We start from the raw sequence: 24,402 nt of genomic DNA on the forward strand, positions 1-24,402 counted from the left end.
TTCACCACCCCAGCCCCTGTGGTGCCCATTGATCTGGGGATCATAATATCATCTCATCTAATTATCACTCAGTTAAGGTATCGCTGTTACGGACCAGACCAAATCCCTTTAAAATATATTAAAGAGGATAGCGTAGACCTTTAGAGTTTTCTTATTTTAAGGGCAAGTGCCAGGCCTTGCATTCTGGATATAATTCGTTTGGTCAGACTATTAGATTTGAAGCAACACACTTTATTCACACACTATAGTTTAAATGAGACAAAAGAAAGTAGACTTTGGAATAACTGAACTCCATTGGAAAACTTAACAGAATAATAGATTATTTTCCTCGTCATTTGTAACTTTTTTCCAATACAGTAACATCCCAGAAAAACTCCCTTGGCAAAAGGCAAGTTCAGAAAAATAGATTGTCTCATAGGCAATTCTCCAAGCATCAGCACGGTGGCTCAGTGGTTAGCACTGCTGCCTCACAGCACCAGGGACCCGGGTTCAATTCCCGCCTCGGGCGACTGTCTGTGTGGCATTTGCACATTCCCCCCGTGTCTGCGTGGGTTTCCTGCAGATGCTCCAGTTTCCTCCCACAGTCCAAAAATGTGCAGGTCAGGTGGATCGGTCATGCGAGTGTTCAGTGGACTTGTTGGGCCGAAGGGTCTGTTTCCATACTGTAGGGAATCTAATCTAAAGAGAAAGCTCAGAGTAGCAAGGAGAGATGTAATGCAGCTTCTGAACCCACTTCAAGACCCCAACAACAGCCGTAACTGAGAAAATAAAACTAAAAATCCTGGCATTACCTCACCCATTTAGGTTGCCTCTCTTGTTTCTACTTAGAAAAAAATGCCTAAGGTCTCCCCCAAGCTGTATACCTTATCGGCTTTCAATAGATACCTCATCGCTTCTGTCTTAAAACCTCCCAAAACAAAAAGGACAAAATACACCACCTAAAGCTATAGAATCGTCACAGTAGAGTCATGGAGATGTACAGCACAGAAACAGACCCTTCGGTCCAACCCATCCATGCCGACCAAATATCCCAACCCAATCTAGTCCCACCTTCCAGCACCCGGCCCATATCCCTCCAAACGCTTCCTATTCATTTACCCATCTAAATGCCTCTTAAATGTTGTCATTGTACCAGCCTCCACCACATCCTCTGGCAACTCATTCCATACACGTACCACCCTCTGCGTGAAAACGTTGCCCCGTAGGTCTCTTTTATATCTTTCCCCTCTCACCCTAAATCTATGCCCTCTAGTTCTGGACTCCCCGACCCCAGGGAAAAGACTTTGTCTGTTTACCCTGTCCATGCCCCTCATGATTTTATAAACCTCTATAAGGACACCACAGCGTCCGACGCTGCAGGGAAAACAGCCCAGGCCTGTTCAGCCTCTCCCTATAGCTCAAATCCTCCAACCCTGGCAACATCCTTGTAAATCTTTTCTGAACCCTTTCAAGTTTCACAACGTCTTTCCGATAGGAAGGAGACCAGAATTGCATGCAATATTCCAACAGTGGCCTAACCAATGTCCTGTACAGATTCTGGATCAGTGGTACTGGAAGAGCACAGCAGTTCAAGCAGCATTCAACGAGCAGCGAAATCGACGTTTTGGGCAAAAGCCCTTCATCAGGAGACATGACCTCCCAACTCCTGTACTCAATACTCTAACCAATAAAGGCAAGCATACCAAACCCCTCCTTCACTATCCTATCTACCTGCAACTCCACTTTCAGGGAACTATGAACCTGCACTCCAAGGTCTCGGTGTTCAGCAACGCTCCTTAGGACCTTACTATTAGGTGTATAAGTCTTGCTAAATTTGCTTTTCCAAAATGCAGTAACAATCTCTAGTTCCCCATGTCCATCTGGACTCTGACATTCAACTAGAATGCTGAGCCAAAGAAACCAGCAGGATCCTGGGATGCATCTGCCTAGCCATGTGATATCAGCTTATTTCAGCCAGGGCTGAGATCCGGGGACTAATGCTGGGATGAATAACATCGGGGATGGGAGAGTGTAAAATCAGAGCCCAAGGGTCAGGTGAATAGACGTTTTGAGAATAAGGTCTTCATCAGCTCATTCCTGATGAAGAGCTTATGCCCCAAAACGGTAATTCTCCTGCCCTTCGGATGTTGCCTGACTGGCTGTGCTTTTCCAGCACCACACGCTCCAGCATCTGCAGTCCTCACTTTCTCCTTCAGAGTGGAAAATCAGCCTGACCTCCAGCTCCTTCTTGCTGTCAACTAACCCCCCCCCCCCCCCCCCCCCCCCCCCCACACACACACACACACACACACACAAACCGAAGTTCAGTAGCTCAGAGGAGTGAGTGGTGTCCTGGGCAAGATGCTCAGTCCAAATTCAGTGTTTCTCAACAGAGTGTCAACAACTTGCTGTCTGATACACACAGTGTAGAGGGAGCTTTACTGTGTATCTAACCCCATGCTTAATCTACTCTGAGAGTGTTTTGTGGGACACTAGAGGGAGCTTTACTCTGTCTAACCCTATGCAGTCCTGATCGTGCAAGGGGCCTCATGTTTTCTAACACTGCACCTTCTATTTACAAGTTGTAAATGTTCCTTCAAGGCTGAGCCTGCTGCCCTTCAGGAGCTGGTGCAAGACTGAAAAACAAAAATGAAGTAAATAAGAATTATGCAAGAGTATGTTGTGCACAAAAAAAGTAATGAGTTAATCTTGGCAGGATTTTAATTTTAATTTTTAATATTCAACTTATCATCCCATATCGTTCTTTCAGTGGAGCGTGATAAGAGGGAGAGTGTTATCCTGCACTGTTTACTGTTGGCAACTGCGTGTCCTGAGTTATCTGTAAGTCTAATAACAATTCTCTCTTGCCTCTTTCAGGTATATCGAAGCAATTCGGAGATTGAAATCAGAAGGGAAGCGATTTCCACGGACAATCCATTTGTTGTTTGTTCCTGGTGAGTATAAAAGGGTCAGAGTATCCCTGGGAAAGGTGTGCAATGGATTAGTGGTGCTGGAAGAGCTTTTGCCCGAAACGTCGCTTTTACTGCTCCTTGGATGCTGCCTGAACTGCTGTGCTCTTCCAGCACCACAAATCCAGAATCTGGTTTCCAGCATCTGCAGTCATTGTTTTTAACAAAGGTGTGCAATGCTCAGGCGCTCTGCAATTTCCTTATTGGTGTCGTTCTGGACTGACTGTTTAATCCCGTGGCAGGACTTCAGAAACAAGTGGCTGTGCATTTATATAGCACCTTTATGACCACAAGGGGTCCCGCAGTGTTTGAAGTCACAGTGAAGTCACAGTGTTTGAAGTGACAGTTGGGAATATTGGAAACATGGCCGGACAAGCTGTACACACTTTAACCTCTCAAACAACAATGTAATTACAACTGGTTCCTCTGGTTCGGCTGTCAGAATGCTGTGCTTGGGTCTCAGGGCATCAAGTGTTGTTTAAGGTGGGGTATGTCGATGGAAGTTTGCTGAAGGAACTCCCAAGTTCTCTCCATTCAATAACTGCTTGCGTTTTGCATCATGTTTCTCATGCAGTAAAACTCCCTGCCACTTCACTGGAGGCCAGCACCTGTCATTAGACACAGGAGGAGATAACGGAACCATAGAATGGGCCAGCACAGAGGCCATTCGGCACATCATGTCTTTCTTTGGGGTACACGGTTACTCCAGAAACCTTGCCTTTCCCCCCCAGAGTCCCACAGTACTTTGTTTTCTGTTCAATTAATTGTCAAGTTCCCATTTGAAAACCCCAGGTTGAATCTGTCTGTGACCCACTTTCCATGTGGCAGTCCAGCTCACAGCCTCTTAGTGTAGATTATGTACATTGTGCAGAAACTGTATGTAGACACTGACTGGCAGTTAGTGTTATAAAGGCTTAGTTACTGATGGCAGTGTGCCCAATATCCTGATCCTGATATTGGATCAGGACAGTGATGGAGGGGAGAGGGGGGAATGGCAGGGTGGGGGCAGGGGAGGGGGAGTGGCAGGAGCATGTTGGGGAAAGGGGAGGGTGGGCGTGAGTGAGGGAGAGAGGACAGTGTGTTGGGGAAGGGAAAGGGGAGGGATCATAAAATCCCTACAAGTGTGGAAATAAGCCATTTGGCCCAAGTCCACACTGACCCTCTGAAGAGTAAACCCCTACCCCCCCCCCCAAAATCCATTCCCCTACCCTATTATTCTACATTTACCCCTGACTAATGCATCTAACCTACACATCCCTGAGCATAATGGGCAGTTTAGCAAGGCCAATTCAACCTAACCTGTACATCTTTGGACTGTGGGAGGAAACCCACGCAGACACAGGGAGAATGTGCAAACTCCACACAGACAGTCACACGAGGCTGGAATCGAACCCGGGTCCCTGGTGCTGGGAGACAGCAGCACTAACCACTGAGCCAGCGTGGTTAATCATATGGGATGGTGGGGAGAGTGAGTCTTGGATGGGGGACAGGGTGTGAGTGGATCTGGGTCAGGATGAGCACAATAGCTCCTATTGCTGTGCCTAAGGACGTTGTGTCTGATGTAGATGAAGAAATCGGGGGTGTGAACGGGATGGCCAAGTTTGTCCATTGTGAAGAGTTCCAGGCGATGCGTGTCGGTTTTGGGCTCGATGAAGGTAGGGACAGTTTCTCTCTCTCTGTCTCTCTCTCTGTCTCTCTCTCTGTCTCTCTCTCTGTCTCTCTCTCTGTCTCTCTCTCTGTCTCTCTCTCTGTCTCTCTCTCTGTCTCTCTCTCTGTCTCTGTCTCTGTCTCTGTCTCTGTCTCTGTCTCTCTCTCTCTCTGTCTCTCTCTCTCTCTGTCTCTCTCTCTCTCTGTCTCTCTCTCTCTCTGTCTCTCTGTGTCTGTCTGTCTGTCTCTCTCTCTCTCTCTCGTTCTTGCCCTCCTCCCCACCTCTGCCTTGTCTTTCTATTGTCCCTGTTGAGTTTCTCACTGTGGGGCCTGTAATGAGGCCGCCCAATGCACCGAGCCCTGTACCAGTGTCAGGGTGACCGTGGGTGACTGCAGCATGAAATAGCTCCTCATGGAACAGCACCAGGTCCTTGCTGGGCCATGGAGAGGTGAGCTTTCACATTGAGCAGATGACACTCCCTGTCCTGCACAGACAGATCAGCCATAAACATCAGCTCATGGGCCATTGAGGTTGAGCTTCCCTCCCTCTCGCCTCCGCCCTCTCACCCCCGTGCTGCCCCTTCTCCCCCCCTCTCCCTTCTTCTCCCCCCTCTCCCTTCTTCTCCCCCCTCTCCCTTCTTCTCCCCCTCTCTCCCTTCTTCTCCCCCTCTCTCCCTTCTTCTCCCCCTCTCTCCCTTCTTCTCCCCCTCTCTCCCTTCTTCTCCCCCTCTCTCCCTTCTTCTCCCCCTCTCCCTTCTTCTCCCCCCTCTCCCTTCTTCTCCCCCACTCCCCTTCTCCCCCTCCCCTCCTTGCCTGTTGCCCCTTCCTTACTGTTTCCTCTCCTCGCTGCTTGCCCATTCCCCTTGCCTTCCCTCACACTTCCTGTGCCCTCCTCTCCCTGTGCCCCCTCATTTGTTCACTCCGCCCTCTCTCTCCCCTCTTTGCTCCCTGACCCCCGTTTGCTCTCCCTCCCTCTCCCTGTGCCCCCCGTCTCTCACTCTCCCTCTCCCTTCTTCCTTCTCACTGTCCCTTTCCCCTCTCCCTTATTCCCCCGTGTCTCCTCCTTCTCTCCCTCATGCTCTGACAGTCACTGCACCTACAAGTGTTCCTTTACAGACACACGACTCACTTACCCTCCAATGCTAACATTCCACTGGAACCAGATTTGAGCAAACATCTTCCAGGTTCGGGTGTATCAGGCCATTCAGCCTGGGCTCCCTCTGGGGAGTAATGAGAAGCAGAGACCTCTCTCTCCCCTCCAGTTGAAATCTGGCCTCACCCGGGGGTGGGGGGGCACTCCGGAACAAGTGTGCCCTGCTGGCAAGATTTAGGTCAAGTATGAATTGTCCTATGTTCGCCTCTGGATAACAATTACTGATGGTCGCTGTTGTGCCCGCAGGTTTGGCTAACCCCACTGATGCCTTCACAGTCTTCTATGGTGAGAGGAGCGTGTGGTGTAAGTACCTTTTCACTCCTAGAGGGTGGCAGTGCCAGGAATGGGGCCTGACACAGAGCTTTGGTTCCTGATGCCAAGTTCGCAATCGTGGGTGATGTGACAATATGGGGATGGAGTAAAAGTTGCTTCACTCTTTATCTAACCCTGTGCTGTCCCTGTCCTGGGAGTGTTTGATGGGGACAGCATAGAGGGAGCTTTACTCTGTATCTAACTCTGTGCTGACCCTGTCCTGGGAGTGTTTGATGGGGGACAGTGTAGAGGGAGCTTTACTCTGTATCTACCTCTGTGCTATCCCTGTGCTGGGAGTGTTTGATGGGGACAGCGTAGAGGGAGCTTTACTCTGTATCTAACCTCATGTTATCCCTGTGCTGGGAGAGTTTGATGGGGACAGTGTAGAGGGAGCTTTACTCTGTATCTAACCTTGTGTTATCCCTGTGCTGGGAGTGTTTGATGGGGACAGTGTAGAGAAAGCTTTACTCTGTATCTACCTCTGTGCTAACCATGTCCTGATGTGTTTGGTGATAGCACTGGAATCTGGGAAAAGTTGAGATTGCAGAGTTGTGGACTGACATGTTAGGAGTGTAGCTTCCTATAGTGGAGGACAGGAGAAGACTGTCCCTGAAGCTGTGCTAAGCCATGTGTGTGTGTCTCTGTAGGGGTCACCGTGCACTGCCCGGGCTGTCCAGGACATGGCTCCCGCTTCATAGAGAACACAGCTGCAGAGAAGCTGGTATGTGTTCACATTCAGTGACCAAACCCTGCCCCTCTCCCCAGGCTGCTTTTCCCCCAGCCCCTCCCTCCAAACCTCAGCTCTCACCCAATCTCAAACCTCTCTCCCGATCCAACCCCGACATTCCCCCCCCCCCTCCCGTCTCCACTCTGTCCCCCTCCAAATCCCTTAACTCTCTTCATTTGACTTCACTTTGACTTTCGCATTTAACTCCAATTTTAACTCCCTAAGTGTGGCTTGAAGTGAATACTACCTATCCCCAATTCTAGCAGACCCCCACCATGACACTTGCCTTATTTAGGGGTCAACACTGGAAACTGCAGGACACAACATGTCCTGGCCACAGCTTTAACTGAGGTCAGAGGTTAAACTTGACCAAAGTTCCCAGCATGCTTTGCCTGTAGCTGTTAATCAGTCTGGTAGCCATTTCTGCTGCTGGCCCATCTCCAATTCTATCCCACTCCAATCCCCAGCTCTGTCACAGTTTGAGTCCAAAACACTGAAATAGGCGCACAATCCTTCTGTGCAGTGTCTCCCCTTTGCATTTGACTGAGTGTGTCATCAAAGAGCCCCAGCAAAAACTGGAATCAATGGGCATCAGGGGGCAAACTCTCTGATGGTTGGAGTTGTACTTGACACACAAGAAGATGGTTGTGGTTGTTGGAGGTCAGTCATCTCGGTGCCAGGACATCTCTGCAGGAGTTCCTCAGGGTGGTGTCCTCGGCCCAATCATCTTCAGCTGCTTCATCAATGACCTTCCCTCCATCATAAGGTCAGAAGATGTTCGCCAATGATTGCACAATGTTCAGCACATTCGCGACTCCTCAGACACTGAAGCAGCCTGTGTCAAAATGCAACAAGACCTGGACAAAATACAGGCATGGGCTGAAAACTGGCAAGTAACATTTGAGCCACACAAATGCCCAGGCTATGACCCATCTCCAGTAAGAGACATTCTAATCATCTCTTGCCCTTCAGAAAATGATGGACTGATCTGACGAGCAGAAATAGCTGACAGCATCATTAATTCTTTGATTCCTTTCTTAAAATTTCAGCGTAAAGTTCTGAATTCATTCTTGGACTTTCGAGAGAAGGAGAAGAAGAGGTGAGATTTATATTCTATCCTGCATCTTGTTCCCCAGTAATTGATCACCTTGTAGGCCCCATTTTCCTGACTGCTTCCTGTCCTGACCATTCACTGCAGCTCTCTCATGCTGAGGGAGTACGCACTGTTGTAGATGCCATCCTTTCAGATGAGTTGTTAACCTGAGGCCATGTCTACTGGGGGATTCAGACAGTATTACTGGGAAGGAGTGGAGGATCTGATCAATCATCAGCTGTCAGTCAATGCCATCGAGATGGTGTAATCTCTCACCTCTCTTATCTCTCTGTGGGATATTGCTGTGTGAAATTTATTACCCAAAAGGATACCTGGGTCACCTTCTCGCTTGGTATTAATATAAAACATACATTCATTGCAACATTTACTTCTCATTTCATGTAACTTTACTTCAACTTTAAACCTCTTCATCTGACTTTACTTTAGCGTAATTCACATTTAACTCGAACTCTATAAGTTTGGTTTGAAACAAATATTACCCTGAGTCTAGCAGACCGTCACCATGACTCTTGCCTTATTTGGGGGTCAATACAGGAAACTGCAGGTCGCAACGTGTCCTGGCTGTAGCTGTAACGGAGGTCAGAGTTTAAACTCGCTTGACCAAAGTTCCCAGCATGCTTTGATTGTAGCTCTTAACCAGTTTGGTAACCATTTCTGTTGCTGGCCACCTGACCACAGAGTTAGGCTTATGGATTTGGCTCCAAAGTGGTGAGGAATTATTTGGCTGAGCAGTGCCTCTGGCAGATACTAAATCCCATGTTGATATTTCTTCAACGGTTGTAAATAAAGACCAGTCCTCCCACAGCTTGGATCCTCGACCATCGCCTCAGATTCATTCAGTTGCCGAGTGGCTCATCCCGGGGAGCTTGGTAAGGGGCTCTGTCAAACTTCCCGCTCTCGCTGTGGGGAGCGAGAAGTGAAGCATGGAGTAAGATTTTCAAACAGCAAAGATGCAAAGCAAGGGCGGCACGGTGGCTCAGTGGTTAGCACTGCTGCCTCACAGCACCAGGGTCCCAGGTTCGATTCCAGCCTTGGGTGACTGTCTGTGTGGAGTTTGCACATTCTCCCCGTGTCTGCGTGAGTTTCCTCCGGGTGCTCCGGTTTCCTCCCACAGTCCAAAGATGTGCAGGTCAGGTGAATTGGCCGTGCTAAATTGCCCACAGTGTTAGGTGCATTAGCCTGGGTCTGGGTCTGGGTGGGTTACTCTTCGGAGGGTCGGTGTGGACTTGTTGGGCCGAAGAGCCTGTTTCCACACTGTAGGGAATCTAATCTAATCTAGAAAAGTCTAAACCAGGCAGTGGGAGTGAAGTTAGGAATCACTTTGCTTCAGTTAATTACGGTGACCCATTGATGTGGAGGAACATACCATGTTTGTTATTTCTGTACTATAAAGACAAGACATTTTGAATCTGATTGGAACTGCTGCACTGTCTGAACAAAAGCACTTGTACAGTTTTTGATTTGATTTGATTTATTATTGTCACATGTACCGAAATACAATGAAAAGTATTGTTTTACATGCTATCCAGGCAAATCATGCCTTACATAAGTACATCAGAGTAATGGAACAGCATGCAGGATGTAATGTTACAGCTACAGACAAGGTGCGGAGACAGATCAATTCAAATATCTGAGAGGTCCGTTCATAAGTCTGATAACAGCAGGGAAGAAGCTGTTCTTGAATCTGTTCGTTCGTGTTTTCAAACTTTTGTAGGCAGAGTCAATGAGTAGAGGGCTGGTCTTGAGATGGACTGGGCTGTGTTCACAATTTCTTGCAGTCTCGGGCAGAGCAGCTACCATACCATCTGTGATTCATCCACATAGGTTGCTTTCTATGGTGCATCTACAAAAATTGGTAAGAGTCCTAGTGGACATGCCGCACTTCCTTCGCCTCCTGAGGAAGTAGAGGCGTTGGTGTGCTTTCTTGACCACAGTGTTCGCATAGACGGGCTCGTAAGTGTCATTGTGGAGTTTCTAACCTACTTTTCCCCTCCAGCTGTTTAGTCAGGATGATTAGGAGTTGAATACTTCTATCCCGCTCATGAGAGACAGGCCTGACCTGTATTAGCCACAATGCACCCAGTGACATTTTACAGGCGTGCATTGAACTTGCTCTGGCACAGTGCAAAGCCCATCTAAATGTCAGTGCTTCCTTTAGTGTTCCCAGTGTCTGTTCTGGGTCTGCGGTTAGAGTCCATTTGGGTATGAGAATTGATAAAGGTGATGGTTAATCTGAGTAAGGCTGAACGGAGTCAGAGAGACACAAAGTTGAGGTGAATTGCCAACGAGGTTTTACAGCTTGACCAAGAGGCTGGTGCTGAATGGACAGTCTTCTGCTCTGGGTACGGTCACTTTGGGGGAGTTCCTGTTGTGTAAATGATATGGCAGAGGGCCTCGGTGGTAATGGATTTGATAATTAAAGGAAGGTTCCTGTGCTGTTAACAAACTGAAAGAAAATTAATTGTATTTAGACTGACTGGACCACCTCTTTTGTTGGACAAAAGATTTAAATGTGTAAAATCATGAGTAGAAAAAGATTAGGGCTAGGAAAGACAAGCTTTATACGGAGATAGACTCAGCCCTGGCTTACAAAGATAGAGCAGACTTCTCCCTCAAAGAGCAATCCATTAAAAGGTTTGAGGATTACAACGTTCAGGGCCAGCACCAAGACTCAGTCCCACCTTTAACCTTGCTCCTGATTCTTGTTTTAGGTTAGATCTGAGTCAGTGCTTGACCCTCGGAGATGTTACCACCATCAACCTGACCTTATTACAAGGAGGCGTTGCCTATAATGTTGTCCCTGAAGAGATGATGGCGAGCTTCGATATTCGCATTCCCCCAACTGTGGATCTGAAGGTATCAACTTGGCCAGTATTAGTCTGTTTCATTGCTGCTGTATTTAAGTAGAGATGAGGTGAGGGGCCTGGTCCACGTGGAGAGGGCAAGGGGCCTGGTCCACGGGGAGAGGGCGAGGGGCCTGGTCCATCAGGAGAGGTGCCTAGTGCACGGGGAGTAAGAGAGAGGTCTGATACGGGGGGAGAGGGGCCTGGTCTACAGGGAGAGTGGCCAGCTCCATGGGGACAGGTGCCTGGTACATGGGGAAGTGGGGCTGTTATTTGTGAAAATGAGATGTGTTTTATATTGAAAGAGGGGTCCATGTATTATCCTTCCATGGTCTGCTCCTTTTCCTCTGCAAACGCAGTGTCATTTTTGACCCTGAGATCAGCTTATAACCCCCCCCCCCCGTATCCAAACCACCCTTTTCCTTTTCCATTTTTGTTAGTTTTACTACTCCTCGACAATACTGTCCTGTCTTAGTTCATGCACTGCTGGCTATTGCAACCCACTCTGGCCTGTAACCTCTGTGGACCCTATCAGCAGAAGCACTGTATTCTGTCAGGATTTAAACTCCTCACACCTGAGTTCACTGATCTCCATTGACTCCCAGTCAAGCAACATCTCGGTTCCAAAGTTCTCATCCCTGCCTTTCCCCCTTCCTGGGGGAAGCTGACAGCCCAGCAGTTTTATCATGAGCTAATGTTCTGGTGTACCCGAATTCAAATCCTGCCTTGGCAGGTGGTAGAATTTAAATTTAATTAAAAAATAAATCTGGAATTAAGAATCTACTGATGGCCACGAGTCCATTGTTGATTGTTGGAAAAACCCACCTGGTTCACTTATGTCCTTCGGGAAGGACATTTGTCATCCTCACCTGGTTTGGACTACATGTGATTCCAGACCCATAACCATGAGGTTGAGTGTCAACAGCCCTCTGAAATGGCCTAGCAAGCGAATCAGTTGTGTCAATCGCTATGAAATCTCAAGGATATGAAATCAGACTGATCACCAGGCATTGACCTAGGCCCTGGAAATGACAACTGCAGAAACAGCCTTCCCGCCCCTGCAAAGTTCTCCTATCTAACATCTGGGGGTTAGTACCAACATTGGGAGATCTGTCTCACAGAGTCGTCAAGCAACAGCCTGACATAGTCATCCGCACATGCAATCATACCCTAGAGAAAATGTCCCAGACACCACCATCATCATCCCTGGATATGTCCTGTCCCCCTGGCAAGACAGACCTAGCAGAGGTGGCAGCACAGTGGTATGCAGTCCTCAACATGGACTCCTGACCCTGTGAAGTCTCATGGCTTTGGGTTAAATATGGACAAGGAAACCTCCTGCTGATTACCATGTACTGTCCCCCCTCTTGTTGAACACCAGTTGGAGGGAGCACTGAGGATGCCAAGGGTACTCTGAGTGGCTCGGCAGCAGCACTCCTGATCAAGCTGGTTGGGTCTGAAAGGCTGGACTGGCCTGCATCACGTGGTGAGGGAGTCAACAAGAGGGAAAAACATACTTGACTTCATCCTTACCAATCTGCTGGCTGCAGATGGATCTGTCCATGACAGTACCTGTAAGTGTGACCGCCACACAATCCTTGTGGAGAACAAGTCCTGCCTTCACGTTGAGAATACCCTACGTCATGTTGTGTGGCACTATCACTGTATTGACTTTGAAAAGATCTAGCAACTCAAGACTGGACAACCAAGAGGCGCTGAAGGCCATCAACAGCAGCAAAATTGTACTCCAGCACAGTCCGTAACCTCATGGCCTGGCATATCCCCCACTCGACCATTACCATCAAACCAGGGAATCAACTCTGGTTCAATGGGGTGGGCAGGAGGGCATGTCAGGAACAGCACCAGGCATACCTGCAGATGAGGTGTCAACCTGGTGAAGCTACCAAACAGGACTACTTGCATGATAAATAACGTAAGCAGCAAGTGATAGACAGAGCTAAGCGAACCCACAATGAGCTCTGCAGTCCTGCCCCGTCCAGTCATGAATGGTGGTGGACAATTAAGCACCATGCTGGAGGAGGAGGCTCCACAAATATCGCCATCCTCAATGATGGAGGAGCCCAGCACATCAGTGCAAAAGATAAGGCTGAAGCATTCCCAGCAATCTTCAGCCAGAAGTGCTGTGTGGATATCCATCGTGGCCTCCTCCAGTGGTCCCCAGAATCACAGATACTGGCCTTCAGCCAATTCAGTTCTCTCTATGTGATATCAAGGAACTGGTGGAGTCACTGGATACTGCAAAGGCTATGGGCGCTGACAAGATTCTGGCAACAGTACTGAAGACTTGTGCTCCAGAATTTGTTGCTCCCCTAGCCAAGCTGTTCCAGTACAGCTACAACACTGGCATCTACCTGACAATGTGGAAAATTGCCCAAGTATGTCCTACTGATAAAAACCAGGACCAATCCAACCCAATCGGTCTACTCTGAATTATCAGTGAACTGATGAAAGGTGTCATCAACAGGGCTATCGAGCAGCATTTATTCGATAATAACCTGTTTTGCCAGGACCACTCAGCTCCTGATCTTATTACAGCCTTAGTTCAAATATGGACAAAGAGCTGAATTTCAGAGGTGAAGTGAGAGTGACATCCCTTGACATTATGGCCTCATTTGACTGGGTGTGGTATCAAAGTGCCCGAGCAAAACTGGGAATCAATGGGATATGAGAGAACTCTCTGATGATTGGAGTCATACCTGGCACATTGGAAGCTGTGGTCAGTCATCTCAGCTCCAAGGCATCTCTGTAGGAGTTCCTCAGGGTAGTGTCCTAGGCCCAACCATTTCCAGCTGCTCTATCCCTCCTTCCCTCCAACATAATGAGTATGTTCGCTGATGATTTCCCAATATTCAGCACCATTCACAGTCCGTGTCCAAATACAATAAGACCTAACCAAGACTGGGCTGACCAGTGGCAAGTAACATTCGCAACACACAAATGCCAGGCTACGCCCATCACCAATAAGAGGTCATCTAGCTACCATTACCATCACTGAATGCCCCAATTGGGGATTGGCTTACCATTCACCAGAAGCTCAACTGGACTCACCAAGTAAAACACAGTGGCCACAAGAACAGCTTGGAGGCTAGGAATACTGCAGTGAATAACTCACCTCCTGACTGTCCAATGCTTGACCAAGAATACTCCCCACCTGCCTGGATGAGTGCAGCTCCAACAACACGCAAGAGGTTTGACACCACCCAGGACAAAGCAGCCCACCTGATTGGCACCACATCCACTCCTTCCACCACCAATGCCTAGTAGCAGCAGTGTGTGCCATCTACAAGATGCACTGCAGAAATTCACCAAAGATCCTTAGACAGTACCTTCCAAACTTATGAACACTTCCATTTAGAAGGATAGAGGCAGCAGGTACATGGGCACACCACCCCACAGCCCCTCCAAACCACTCAGCATCTAGACATCAGAAATATTCAGTATTGCTGGGTAAGAATCTTGGAATTCCCTCCCTAATGGCATTGTAGGTCTACCCACAGCAGGTGTTCAAGAAGGCAGCTCACCACCTTCTCAAGGACATCTCGGGACAACTAGTAAGTGCTGCTAGCCAGTGATGCCCACATCCCTGGAGTGAATATCTGAACCAGTCTCCAACAGCCCAGTATCCCCCTATCATTGATGCTCACAGCCTGAATTCTGGCCTCTTGTGTTTCCCAGTTGTGGCCGTGCTACCAGCGGGTAGCATGCTGTTGATACTCAGTTCCAAATTCTGGAATTCCTTCCCATAGCCACGCTGCCTCAAGTTCGTCCTTCGCCTTGCTCCAGAAAACCGACCACGGATTTGGTCATCTGACCCTGTGTGGCTCTGCGTCATACTTTGTTTTAAACTGCGGCTGTGAAGAGGGTTGGGCCGATTCGTTCTGTTAAATGTGTGATAATCAACAGGTGTAATTCCTGTTGCCTGTGTAGGTGAAGGATGTGTGACCCGAATGGCAGTACTGAGAGGCCGTGGTGTCTTTCTGTCTTGTTACAGGCCTTTGAAGAGCAAATTAAGACGTGGTGTCAGGATGCTGGCGATGGAGTTGTGTACGAATTTCACCAGGTGATGACAATAACTGTGGTTTAATCTGCTCCACACATTTCTCTCCAGTGCCTTTTATTGTACTTAATAACCATCTCAGCTTCTTAAAGGGTGTGACAGGCCAAATGCTGAGAGGATGGTTCCCCTGATGAGAGAGTCTAGACCAGAGGGCATAGTCTCTGAATAACGAGGCACCAATTTCAGACTGAGATGAGGAGGAATTTCTTCTCTCAGAGGCTTATGCATCTTTGGAACTCCTTGCCACAGAGAGCTGGTGGGGGCAGAGTCCTTGTGTATATTTAAGGCTGACTCGGGTTCTGTATCAGTTGGGGAATCCAGGCTTTGTGGGAAGGGCAGGACGGTGGACGGCAGGATCGCCCTTGATACTATTGAATGGAGTAGAGGCTGTATGGCCTACCCCGGTTCCTGTTTCTCATGGTCCTAACCAGGTGGTGTGTGCAGATAGTCTGAATTTATTATCAGTCACGTGTGGGCAGGATTCTCCCCGTGTGGACTCTCCCCTCGTGGACTGGACTCTCCCTGTGTGGGATCTGGTTCTGTCAGGGGCAGATCTTGCCTGATGCCTGGAGGCTCCGGTATTTTGTCGGTATCAGGCCGTTGGGAGGTCACCGGTGGAGCTGCCCCTGGAATCATGAAGCTGGGGTCAGATTTCCTGTGTTTGCCAGGGCGCCCTGGTTGGGTGAAGGCAGCAATGATATATTTGTTTTCATAGTGAGAGGATTGGAGTGCAGAAGGAGGGATGCCTTGTACAGGAGCTTGGTGAGACCAGTGCTGGAGTACTCTGCGCAGTTTTAGTGTCCTGATCTGAGGAAGGATGTTCTGGCGATGGAGGGAGGCAACAAAGCTTTACCGGTCTGATTCCTGGGAACGTAGGGCTGACATATGGTTCAGCTGGGACTATATTCACCGAACTTGAGAAGTATGAGGGGGTGCGGGGGGAGGGGGAATATCAGAAACTGACAAAATTCAGACATGGCTACACAGGCTAAACACAAGAATGATGTCCTTCAAATTCAGGGCTCACAGTCAAAGGAAACAGGGTTTTAGGCTGAGGTGGGGAAATGTAACCCAGGCCTATGGAATTCTTGGTGGCTGAGGCCGAAACCAATATATTCATTGTTCTTAGGGTAGTGGGATCAAAGGATACAGGAATAAACTGGGAATGGGGACTGAGTTGGATGATTAGCCATTGAATGGCAGAGCAAGCTTGAAGAGCTGGAATGGTCTACCCCTGTTGCTATTTGCTATATTTTTATGTTGGTATGTTTTGGCTCGCAGAAAGGCATGGACCAGTCAGTGACATCTATCGACAAGTCTGACCCCTGGTGGAAAGCTTTCAGTAGCACATGCCAGAAGCTGTAAGTAAAACTAACTCGGTTCGTCAAACTGGAGACCAGTGGTGGGACTTCACTGCACACTGACTGCTGTGTGTTACTGTGGGGCAATGCATGCTGTCTCACTGCGATTTTTGCTGCAGTCCTACAACCCTGTCTTACTGTTTCAGGGACATGACCCTGCAATGTGAGATCTTCCCAGCTGCCACAGACAGTCGATACATTCGTGCTGTGAGTATTTCAGACAATCCCATCCAAGTTCCCGGGAGCTGAGCCAGACGGTGGGAGCGCTGTGGGTGTTTGGGAATGTTGCAAGGCAGAGGTCTGTCACTGAGGGCGGGGTGATATCTTGGGATGCAGCTCAGGATTTGGGGGTAGCACAAGGTGAGAGGTGAAAGTTTAAGGGGGATACACGCGGGAAATACTTTACACAGAGGGTGGTGGGTGTCTGGAACGCGTTGCCAGCACAGGTAGTAGAGGCAGGCACAGTAGATTCATTTAAGGTGCATGAGTAGGTGAGGAGCAGAGGGATACAGATCCTTAGGAATTGGGCAATAGCTTTAGACAGTGGATTTGGATAGGCACAGGCTTGGAGGGCCACAGGGCCTAGTCCTGGGCTGTAAATTTTCTTTGTTCTTTGTCTTGTTGAGGGTGTGGGGTATGTATCCTGGGGAGGGGAGTGGGGATGTTGGGGGAAGAGGTTGTGGTTGGGGGAGAGGCTGTGATGTGGAGAGGGAGGGTGGTGTGATGTCGGGGTGGGGGGGGGAGCTTTTTGCTGGGGTTTATGGTGAAGTGGGAGGGTTGGTGTTTATGGGTGCTGTTCCCAGTCAGTCCTGATTGCCCCCACCATCCCACCCTTTACAGATGGGATTCCCGGCGATTGGATTCTCGCCGATGAACCGGACCCCGATCCTGCTGCACGACCACAACGAGTTCCTCAACGAGAACGTCTTCCTGGCTGGCATCACCATTTATACCGGGCTGCTGGGTGCCCTCGCCAGCCTGCCTCCGATGCAGGCTGATGCCTGAGCGACTGGGGAAGGAAGCGTGCCCCCCCCCCCCCCCCCCGAAACCCACTGTCCCAATTCCCCCTGCCCCCCCCACCAACTGCTGCCCCCATTCCCATCCTGAATTCTAGCTCCTCCTAACAGCAGCTTTGGAATCCACACTGGTTTACCTCACTTTACTGAATGTTTGGATGATCACTCAGGCTCTCAGTAGATCGCCGTCAGCGTTCTCAAGGCGATGGCGCCGCATAATATGTTGATTGTCTTAATCTTCTTACACTTTTCAATGGACTGGCCTTTACTTGGAAAAGATTTCTAGCTTTTTTAAATTATATTTGACTCACCCATTGGAGCTTCATAAAAGACAATTGCCGTTCCACCTCGCCCTGTCGTCTTTTCGTCCTTCCATTGCTGTGACACAGTTTAGTACCTCAACACAAGTCTTCCTGTGTCAGGCACTGAGCATAGGTAGACTGTTCAACTGTGCAGGTCTCATGGTATGGTCTGATTAAGTGTAGCTGTGTTCCTGGCAGGGGTTATGGCCAGTACAAATGTTCCTCTCCCCTGCTCTCATTCAGGAGAGAGTTGCATCCCAAAGAATGGGCAAGCTGATACAAATGCTGTTGCTAATGAGCAGCAAGAGACCAGGGATCCTACAGTGGGTAACTCCCCTCCTGACTCCTCAAAGCTTGTTCACCATCTACAAGGTACAAGTCAGGAGTGTGATGGAACACTCCCCACTTGCCTGGATGGGTGCAGCTCCAACACCACTGAAGCTTGATACCGCTCAGGACAAAGCAGCCTGCTTGATTGACACTGCATTCACAAACATCCGCTCCCTCCACCGCCGACGCTCAGTAGCAGCAGTGTGTGCTATCTACAAGGTACACTGCAGAAATTCACCAAAGATCCTGAGACAGCCAAACCCATGACTGCTTCCATCTAGAAGGACAATGGGAGCAGATCCAGGGAGCTCCACCCTCTGCAAGTTCCCCTCCAACCATCTGGACATGAAAATATATCACTGCTCCTTCAGTGTCGCTAGGTCAAAATCCTGGAATTCCCTCCTTGAGGATACTGTGGACATGGACTGCAGTGGTTCAAGAAGGTAGCTCACATCTCCTTCTCAAGGATAACTGCCAAGATAGCAGGGCACTGATTGTCGAGACCACAGCATGATGTTGGGGAATATGTAAGGGAGGGGAATGCTGTTCCCGGAAGTATTAGGAATTTAATCTGATTTAAATATGATTTTGTTCTTGCGAAATAAAGCTTGCTCGAAAACAATGATATGTTTTCCCGGTATACTGCTTTCTTTATTGCTTTCTGTTTATTACAACGCTTGCAGAAATAGGCCATTCAGCCCAACTGGTCCATACTAGTCACAGTGCTCCACATGATCCTCCTGCCCCCCCTTTTCATTTCACCCCGTCAGTAATTGGGATGACTCTGATTTTGCTAAAAGCTGAACTGAAGCTGAGGTTAGGGAAATGTCTATGGATGTTATTTACAGGTGAAGTTAAAAGTGATGTTACGCTATTGACCCTGGTAGGTAAGTGGCTGAATTTGAGGAAATACAGAGGAAGGGTAATAAGTAGGTTCCCACCTCGATAGGAGGGGATTCTGTTACTCTCTGGACGTCGGAGCAGTAGGTTTTCACCATATTTATTAACAACCCTGGTGATGGGAGAGAAAGTGACCTGTCTACCGTGACACAACAATGGGGGGCAGGCCTTAGTCATGAGGATGGCAGGAAAAACTCAGAACGACATGATTTGAGGCGATTGTGTGAATGGGCGGAATGGGATTTTGGTGGAGGCATCTGCAGGCTCGTCCACGTTGAGATTAAAACGGACAGAACAGGAAATTGGTGAGAAGTTAGAGACAGTGGAGGGATAATTGTGGTTCAGTTGCACGTCAATAAAATTCATGAGCAGATACAGAAATCTGAGTAGACCCCTATTCCAGCACCACTCTAATCTAGAATCTGGTTTCCAGCATTTGCAGTCCTTGTTTTTACCCTATTGTTAACGGTCTGGGAGTAGATTCCTGTAGTTAAATGTCCAAGGGTAGATTCCTTGTGTTAACAGGAGTGGATTCCTACCATTAACATCTGGGAGTAGATTGCTACAATTAATAGCCATGAGTAGATCCCTGCTATTATATCTGGAGTAGATTCCTACTATTAATGCTCTTGGAGTAGATTCCTGCTGTTAACAGTCTAGGAATAGATTCCTGTCATTATATTGTCTAGGAGTAAATTCTGACTGTTAGATGATTTGTAGGGTGTTATGATTTGTGACCAATTATATTTAGCCAATAAATTCCAAGCAGCCAATAATACAGTAACCAGAGTCTCAAGCCTCTGTATTTTCCAGCAAAACATGAACTTCCTTGTATTTAAAGAGATAAGCAAGATGGACAGTCTTAACATAGGTCATCGCTATGAAAAGAATGCACTCATTTTTACCTGTTACTTGCCACTCCCCGAGATGTTGTTTTCTTAGAAATTGCAATATTGATAGGTATTTACTTCCAACTGGTTCCCCCTCCACACTCCTGTGGAATCTAAATTTCCTCAATTCCAGGCATTCCTAATGGCAAAATGTTGATTTACCATCTGTTGGTTGTGCACATCTCCATCCTTTGTTCTTGCTACTTTCACAATTGTTTCAAGCCAATCTGTTTGCTGTTTTGTTTTGCGACAAGGTTCTGTGAGGACCTTTGCAGATCTTTCTCCACGAGCAGTAAGCTGGAACAAAATGTTACCAATTTCTGTTCCCTTCACAAAATCCAGAATGATTAGATTAGATTCCCTACAGTATGACAACAGGCCCTTCGGCCCAGCAAGTCCACATTGACCTTCCGAAGAGTAACCCACCCACCCAGACCCATTCCCCTACCCTATATTTACACCTAACTAATGCACCTAACACTATGGGCAATTTAGCACAGCTAATTCACCTAACCTGCACATCTTAGGTTTGTGGGAGGAAGCCCAAGTAGACACGGGAAGAATGAGCAAACTCCACAGGAATCAAATCCAGGTCCCTGAGGCAGCAGTGTTAACCACTGTGGCACCTTGTTGCCCTGATATTAAGCTTCACCTGCATTCCGGTAGGTGTGTGACGAAGTTAGCATTTTCTTTGCTAAACTGCAGGCCTTCCTGTAACTTATTTTAACTATCATGACTCAGTGAGCCATTACAAACACAAAATCAAAGTTGCAAGTTGAAAAGGTTCTCAGGAAACACCCAGATAAATTGAAGCTATTGAATCGACCTAAGCTTCGATCGCTCGATGGCAATGTGACTGTCCCTAGGATTACTTCACAACTTTAGTTTAAGTATCCCTCGTTTAAAACTCCTCCTTTAATCTGAAGAAGGACACTTCACATCCCTTAGGGTCTATCAAGTGTTTTACTCAGAAGGTTGTGACTCTTTATTTCAGAAACCCTATGTCAGAAGATAGGGGAACTCAGTTACTGATCATGCTTAAACTGGAGATTAACATATTTCTGACTGCCAGTCATGTAGTTGGATATGCAGTGGGGGAGAACAAGCATCGAAATGGATCAGTAGCTGGGGCTATTAAATGGCGGGGTAGCCTTGAGGGACTGAATGGCCTATTCCTGTTCCCATGTTCCTTCTACATTGACCTAACATGGGCCAGCCTTTCAATAAATATGTCCCATTGTCTAAAAGCTGAGTTTCCTGACACCCTGGAAAAGTTTACATTGCACACGTGGGTGAATACATGCTTGCATGCTTTCTCAAAAGCTCTGTTAGTAATAAACACCCAAATGAGCGCATTGTAAGTGGGGGTGGAGTTGTGTCACTACGGCCCAGGCATGAGGATTGCATCTGCGAGTCTTGCATTTGAGGACAGAATGTCTTGAGGGAGTCAGCAGATATCCCCTTTACTGGAATTGGAACTAACTTGGGCTTATTTACATTAGATCCACATCACTTGCCTACCACTTAAAAATAAGGTTTTCCCATATCTCTGAATACTACAAGATATTTTTGAAAACATTGAAAATATGAGCTAGGCTTTCCTGGTAGCCAAGTCCACAAACTAATGTCGTCAGGGGGTGGAGAGTGCCAATGTCAGGCTGTCCATTATATAACACCCACTAGATGGCACTGTTTTATCATAAATCTACTGTTGTGTAATGAAAATATTGCTCTAGCTTTTCCTTCTGAGAATATATTTGTACATTCTGATTCTCTTACATTGGCCCTGACCATGTGGTTGAGTCTTTCAATAGCTGTTCATATTTTTTTTCAGCAGGCACACATTGCTCTCTGTCTTTCTATAGCTCACTTTGTGTGTGTGTATCTCTGAGTGTGTACATCAGAGGGTACGTAGAAACCATTTTCCCCCTGAGTCTTTTGCATGATTAAATGAAATCATTGATGTTTGTGACCTGTATTCGCATCATTTCAGCTCATACACAATTTATACATCTGAGATTTGAATTGCAAAATTATCAACAATTTTTTTTTCAGTAGAAAATTCTGATCTGTTCTCCCCCTCTCTCGCTTCCCTCCCTCTCACTCCACACCCTCTCACTCCCTCTCCATCTCACTCCTCTCTCTCTCTCTCTCTCTCTCTCTCCATCACTCTCCCTCCCTCTCTCAGATCTGAAGAAAGGTCGTTGGACCCGAAATATTTACTCTGCAATTTCTCTCCACAGATGTTGCCAGACCTACTGAGTTTTTCCTGCAATTTCCAATTTTGTTTCAGATCTCCAGCATCTGCAGTTCTTTGATGTTTGTGGGTAATGCAGTCCTGAAAGTTTCAGGATAGGTTTATGACAACTCCTGCTCTCTCCATGTGTTAGGAGTCAAAGGCACTGCCATATATTGACCCCTCTATCACTGCTAAGTTGTAGCTATGTCATACTGCAAGTGGTCTCAGGAAAATAGAGTCTGAGACCTTGATATCTTCAGGCACATGCACATGATATCAGGAGCATATTGTTTAAATTATATCCTAAAACTACAAGGGTGTTAGCAACTGAAACTATAGCTCTCAATATCATTTTGCAAAGCTAAGCTTTCACCTGGACTGCTTCCAATGCTGCTGTCTTTACATTGTGGGAAATTTGGATTGGTGGCATTCTACCCCATCATCCCTCCATCATAAGGTCAGAAGTGGGGGATGTTCTCTTAACATTTGCACAGTATTCAGCATCATCCGTGACTCCTCAGATACTGAAGTGGTTCATGACCAAATGCAACAAGATCTGGACAATACTTAAGTTTGGGCTAACAAGTGGCAAGTAACACTCATGCCACACAAATGCCAAGTAATGACTAACAAGACACAATCTAATTACTGCACATTCAATAGTGTTACCAGCACAGAATCTCTCGCTAACAACATGCTTTGGATTACTATTGATCAGAAACTGAACTGGACTCACCATAAACACACAGCTACAAAGACAGATCACAGGCTGGGAATCCTGTGGTGAGTAATTCAGCTCCCCACAGCCTGTCCAACATCGACAAGGTACAAGTCAGAAGAGTAATAGAACACTCCCCACTTGCCCGGATGTGAATTGGAGCAGGTTGAAATGTGTGTGTGGAGATTAGGATGTAAGTAAATGGCAATGCAGATGTGGGTTTGAGGGGATTAGGATGTGAGTGTGGGGGCAGTGTGATGTGAGTGTGACATACACACACACACACGTTCACAGTCGCAGACACACTTGCACACATTCTCACTCGCATGCACATGCACACACACACATTCATACTGTCTCACACACATTCACAGACACATGCATTCTCACAGATACTCCCACACATACACTCTCACACACCCAAACTCTCCCATATACATGCACATACATTCACAGACACACACATTCAGGTATTCATGCACACACACACCTACATACCCACATCTCCCTCACATACACTCACACCCATATCCCCCAACTATATATCCACATGCACACACTCACCCATTGCACACAGACACAGATATACACCAAAAACACACCCACACAGACACTCACACTTCCCACCCACTCACAAAGAAAGCAGTTTCTGTACAAAGCTAGAATTGGGACCCGAGAACCCAGCAGGAACTGAGGGTGGTTCTAATTTGGAGTTACTATGGAGGCAGTACAAATGGAATAAGCCTGGAATAAACAAAAAATCTCAGTCATAAGGAATAGAAAATGGGCAGATTGGCCTAGTGGAAGTGATTGACACAGGCAAACATTTGGTAGTCTAAGTGCCAGCTTGGGAAGTGAAGATGAATCGGAGTGAATTCCTAGGAGCTGTGGCATGCACTTATTTAGTTCCCTGAGAAATGAATCACAAAACCATGGTATACAAATCATTTATGGTTGAAATGAAATGTTGTACATGGAGAGTTCTGTGCAGGAGGATGGTTTAAAATATAAGTGCCTGGCAGAATTAAATTGTGAGTGCTTGTTTTGTTTGGTGACATTTCTCACAATCTGACTTTCTCTGGGAAATGTGGAAACCTGTTGCACAATGGCTTCAATAAATGACTGGGAATTTGAATTTCCTTTAAAAAGTTACCAGTTTTTCCAGTTGGGCAAATCTCTTGGAGATTCAATCACTTAAGCACTGTTTGATAATGTTGCATTTGCCTGAACTGTTATTGAATGTTTGTCTTAATGTTTTGTTGTGAGGTGACCTCAAAACATCCAGAAGAAGAGAAGGATTTAAGGGAGAAAAACTCATTGCTACTGTGATGTTTCCTCACGATGGACTGGGTTGAGAATGGGTCAGCAGAGACTTCCATGCTCTTAGTAACTCCAATTTTCCACAAGAAATTCTCCCCAGTTTTTGTCTCTCACTTCCCTGAGGGTGGGGAGCTGGTGGACGGTGGATCCTCAGGGGTGTTTGGGTAGGAGCTATTAAGGTGGGGAGTGGGGGATGGCGCAAAGTTGTGAGGATGGGGAGTGGAGGGGTGAGGGGTAGGGACTGGGATGAAGTTGTGAGGGTGGAGAATGAAGGGGGTAAGGCTGGGGAGTGAGGGGATTGAGAGTAGGGAGTTGGAGGGGTTGTGAAAGTGGGAGTGGGGGGTTGAGGGTGAAGAATGAGGGAGAGTTGTGAAAGTGGGCAGTCAGGTGAGAGTTATGAGGGTGAGAAGTGGGGGATTTGTGAGGTTGCAGGGTAGTTGTGAGGGTGGAGAATGAAAGGGGTAAAAGGCTGTGGAATGAGGGGATTGAGACTGGGGAGTTGTG

General features: G+C 47.4%; 1 protein-coding gene across 1 annotated transcript in view; it reads left to right on the plus strand.

Moving 5' to 3' along the window:
- The window catches only part of LOC122559125 (aminoacylase-1-like), a 36,092-nt gene extending 17,636 nt beyond the window's left edge, over positions 1-18,456 (plus strand). The window contains exons 6-15 of the mRNA XM_087994543.1: positions 2,857-2,933; positions 4,514-4,603; positions 5,995-6,051; positions 6,708-6,781; positions 7,837-7,886; positions 10,613-10,757; positions 14,757-14,825; positions 16,104-16,183; positions 16,330-16,390; positions 17,024-18,456. Coding sequence (XP_087850669.1) covers positions 2,857-2,933; positions 4,514-4,603; positions 5,995-6,051; positions 6,708-6,781; positions 7,837-7,886; positions 10,613-10,757; positions 14,757-14,825; positions 16,104-16,183; positions 16,330-16,390; positions 17,024-17,188 — 868 coding nt within the window. The 3' untranslated portion in view covers positions 17,189-18,456. The remainder of the gene's footprint in view (positions 1-2,856; positions 2,934-4,513; positions 4,604-5,994; positions 6,052-6,707; positions 6,782-7,836; positions 7,887-10,612; positions 10,758-14,756; positions 14,826-16,103; positions 16,184-16,329; positions 16,391-17,023) is intronic.
- The last annotated feature ends 5,946 nt before the right edge of the window (positions 18,457-24,402 follow it).

The sequence above is a fragment of the Chiloscyllium plagiosum genome, unplaced genomic scaffold (genome assembly GCF_037043375.1).
Source record: "Chiloscyllium plagiosum isolate Xiang-an unplaced genomic scaffold, Cpla_swu_hap1 HiC_scaffold_14, whole genome shotgun sequence".
Lineage (NCBI taxonomy): Eukaryota > Metazoa > Chordata > Chondrichthyes > Orectolobiformes > Hemiscylliidae > Chiloscyllium > Chiloscyllium plagiosum.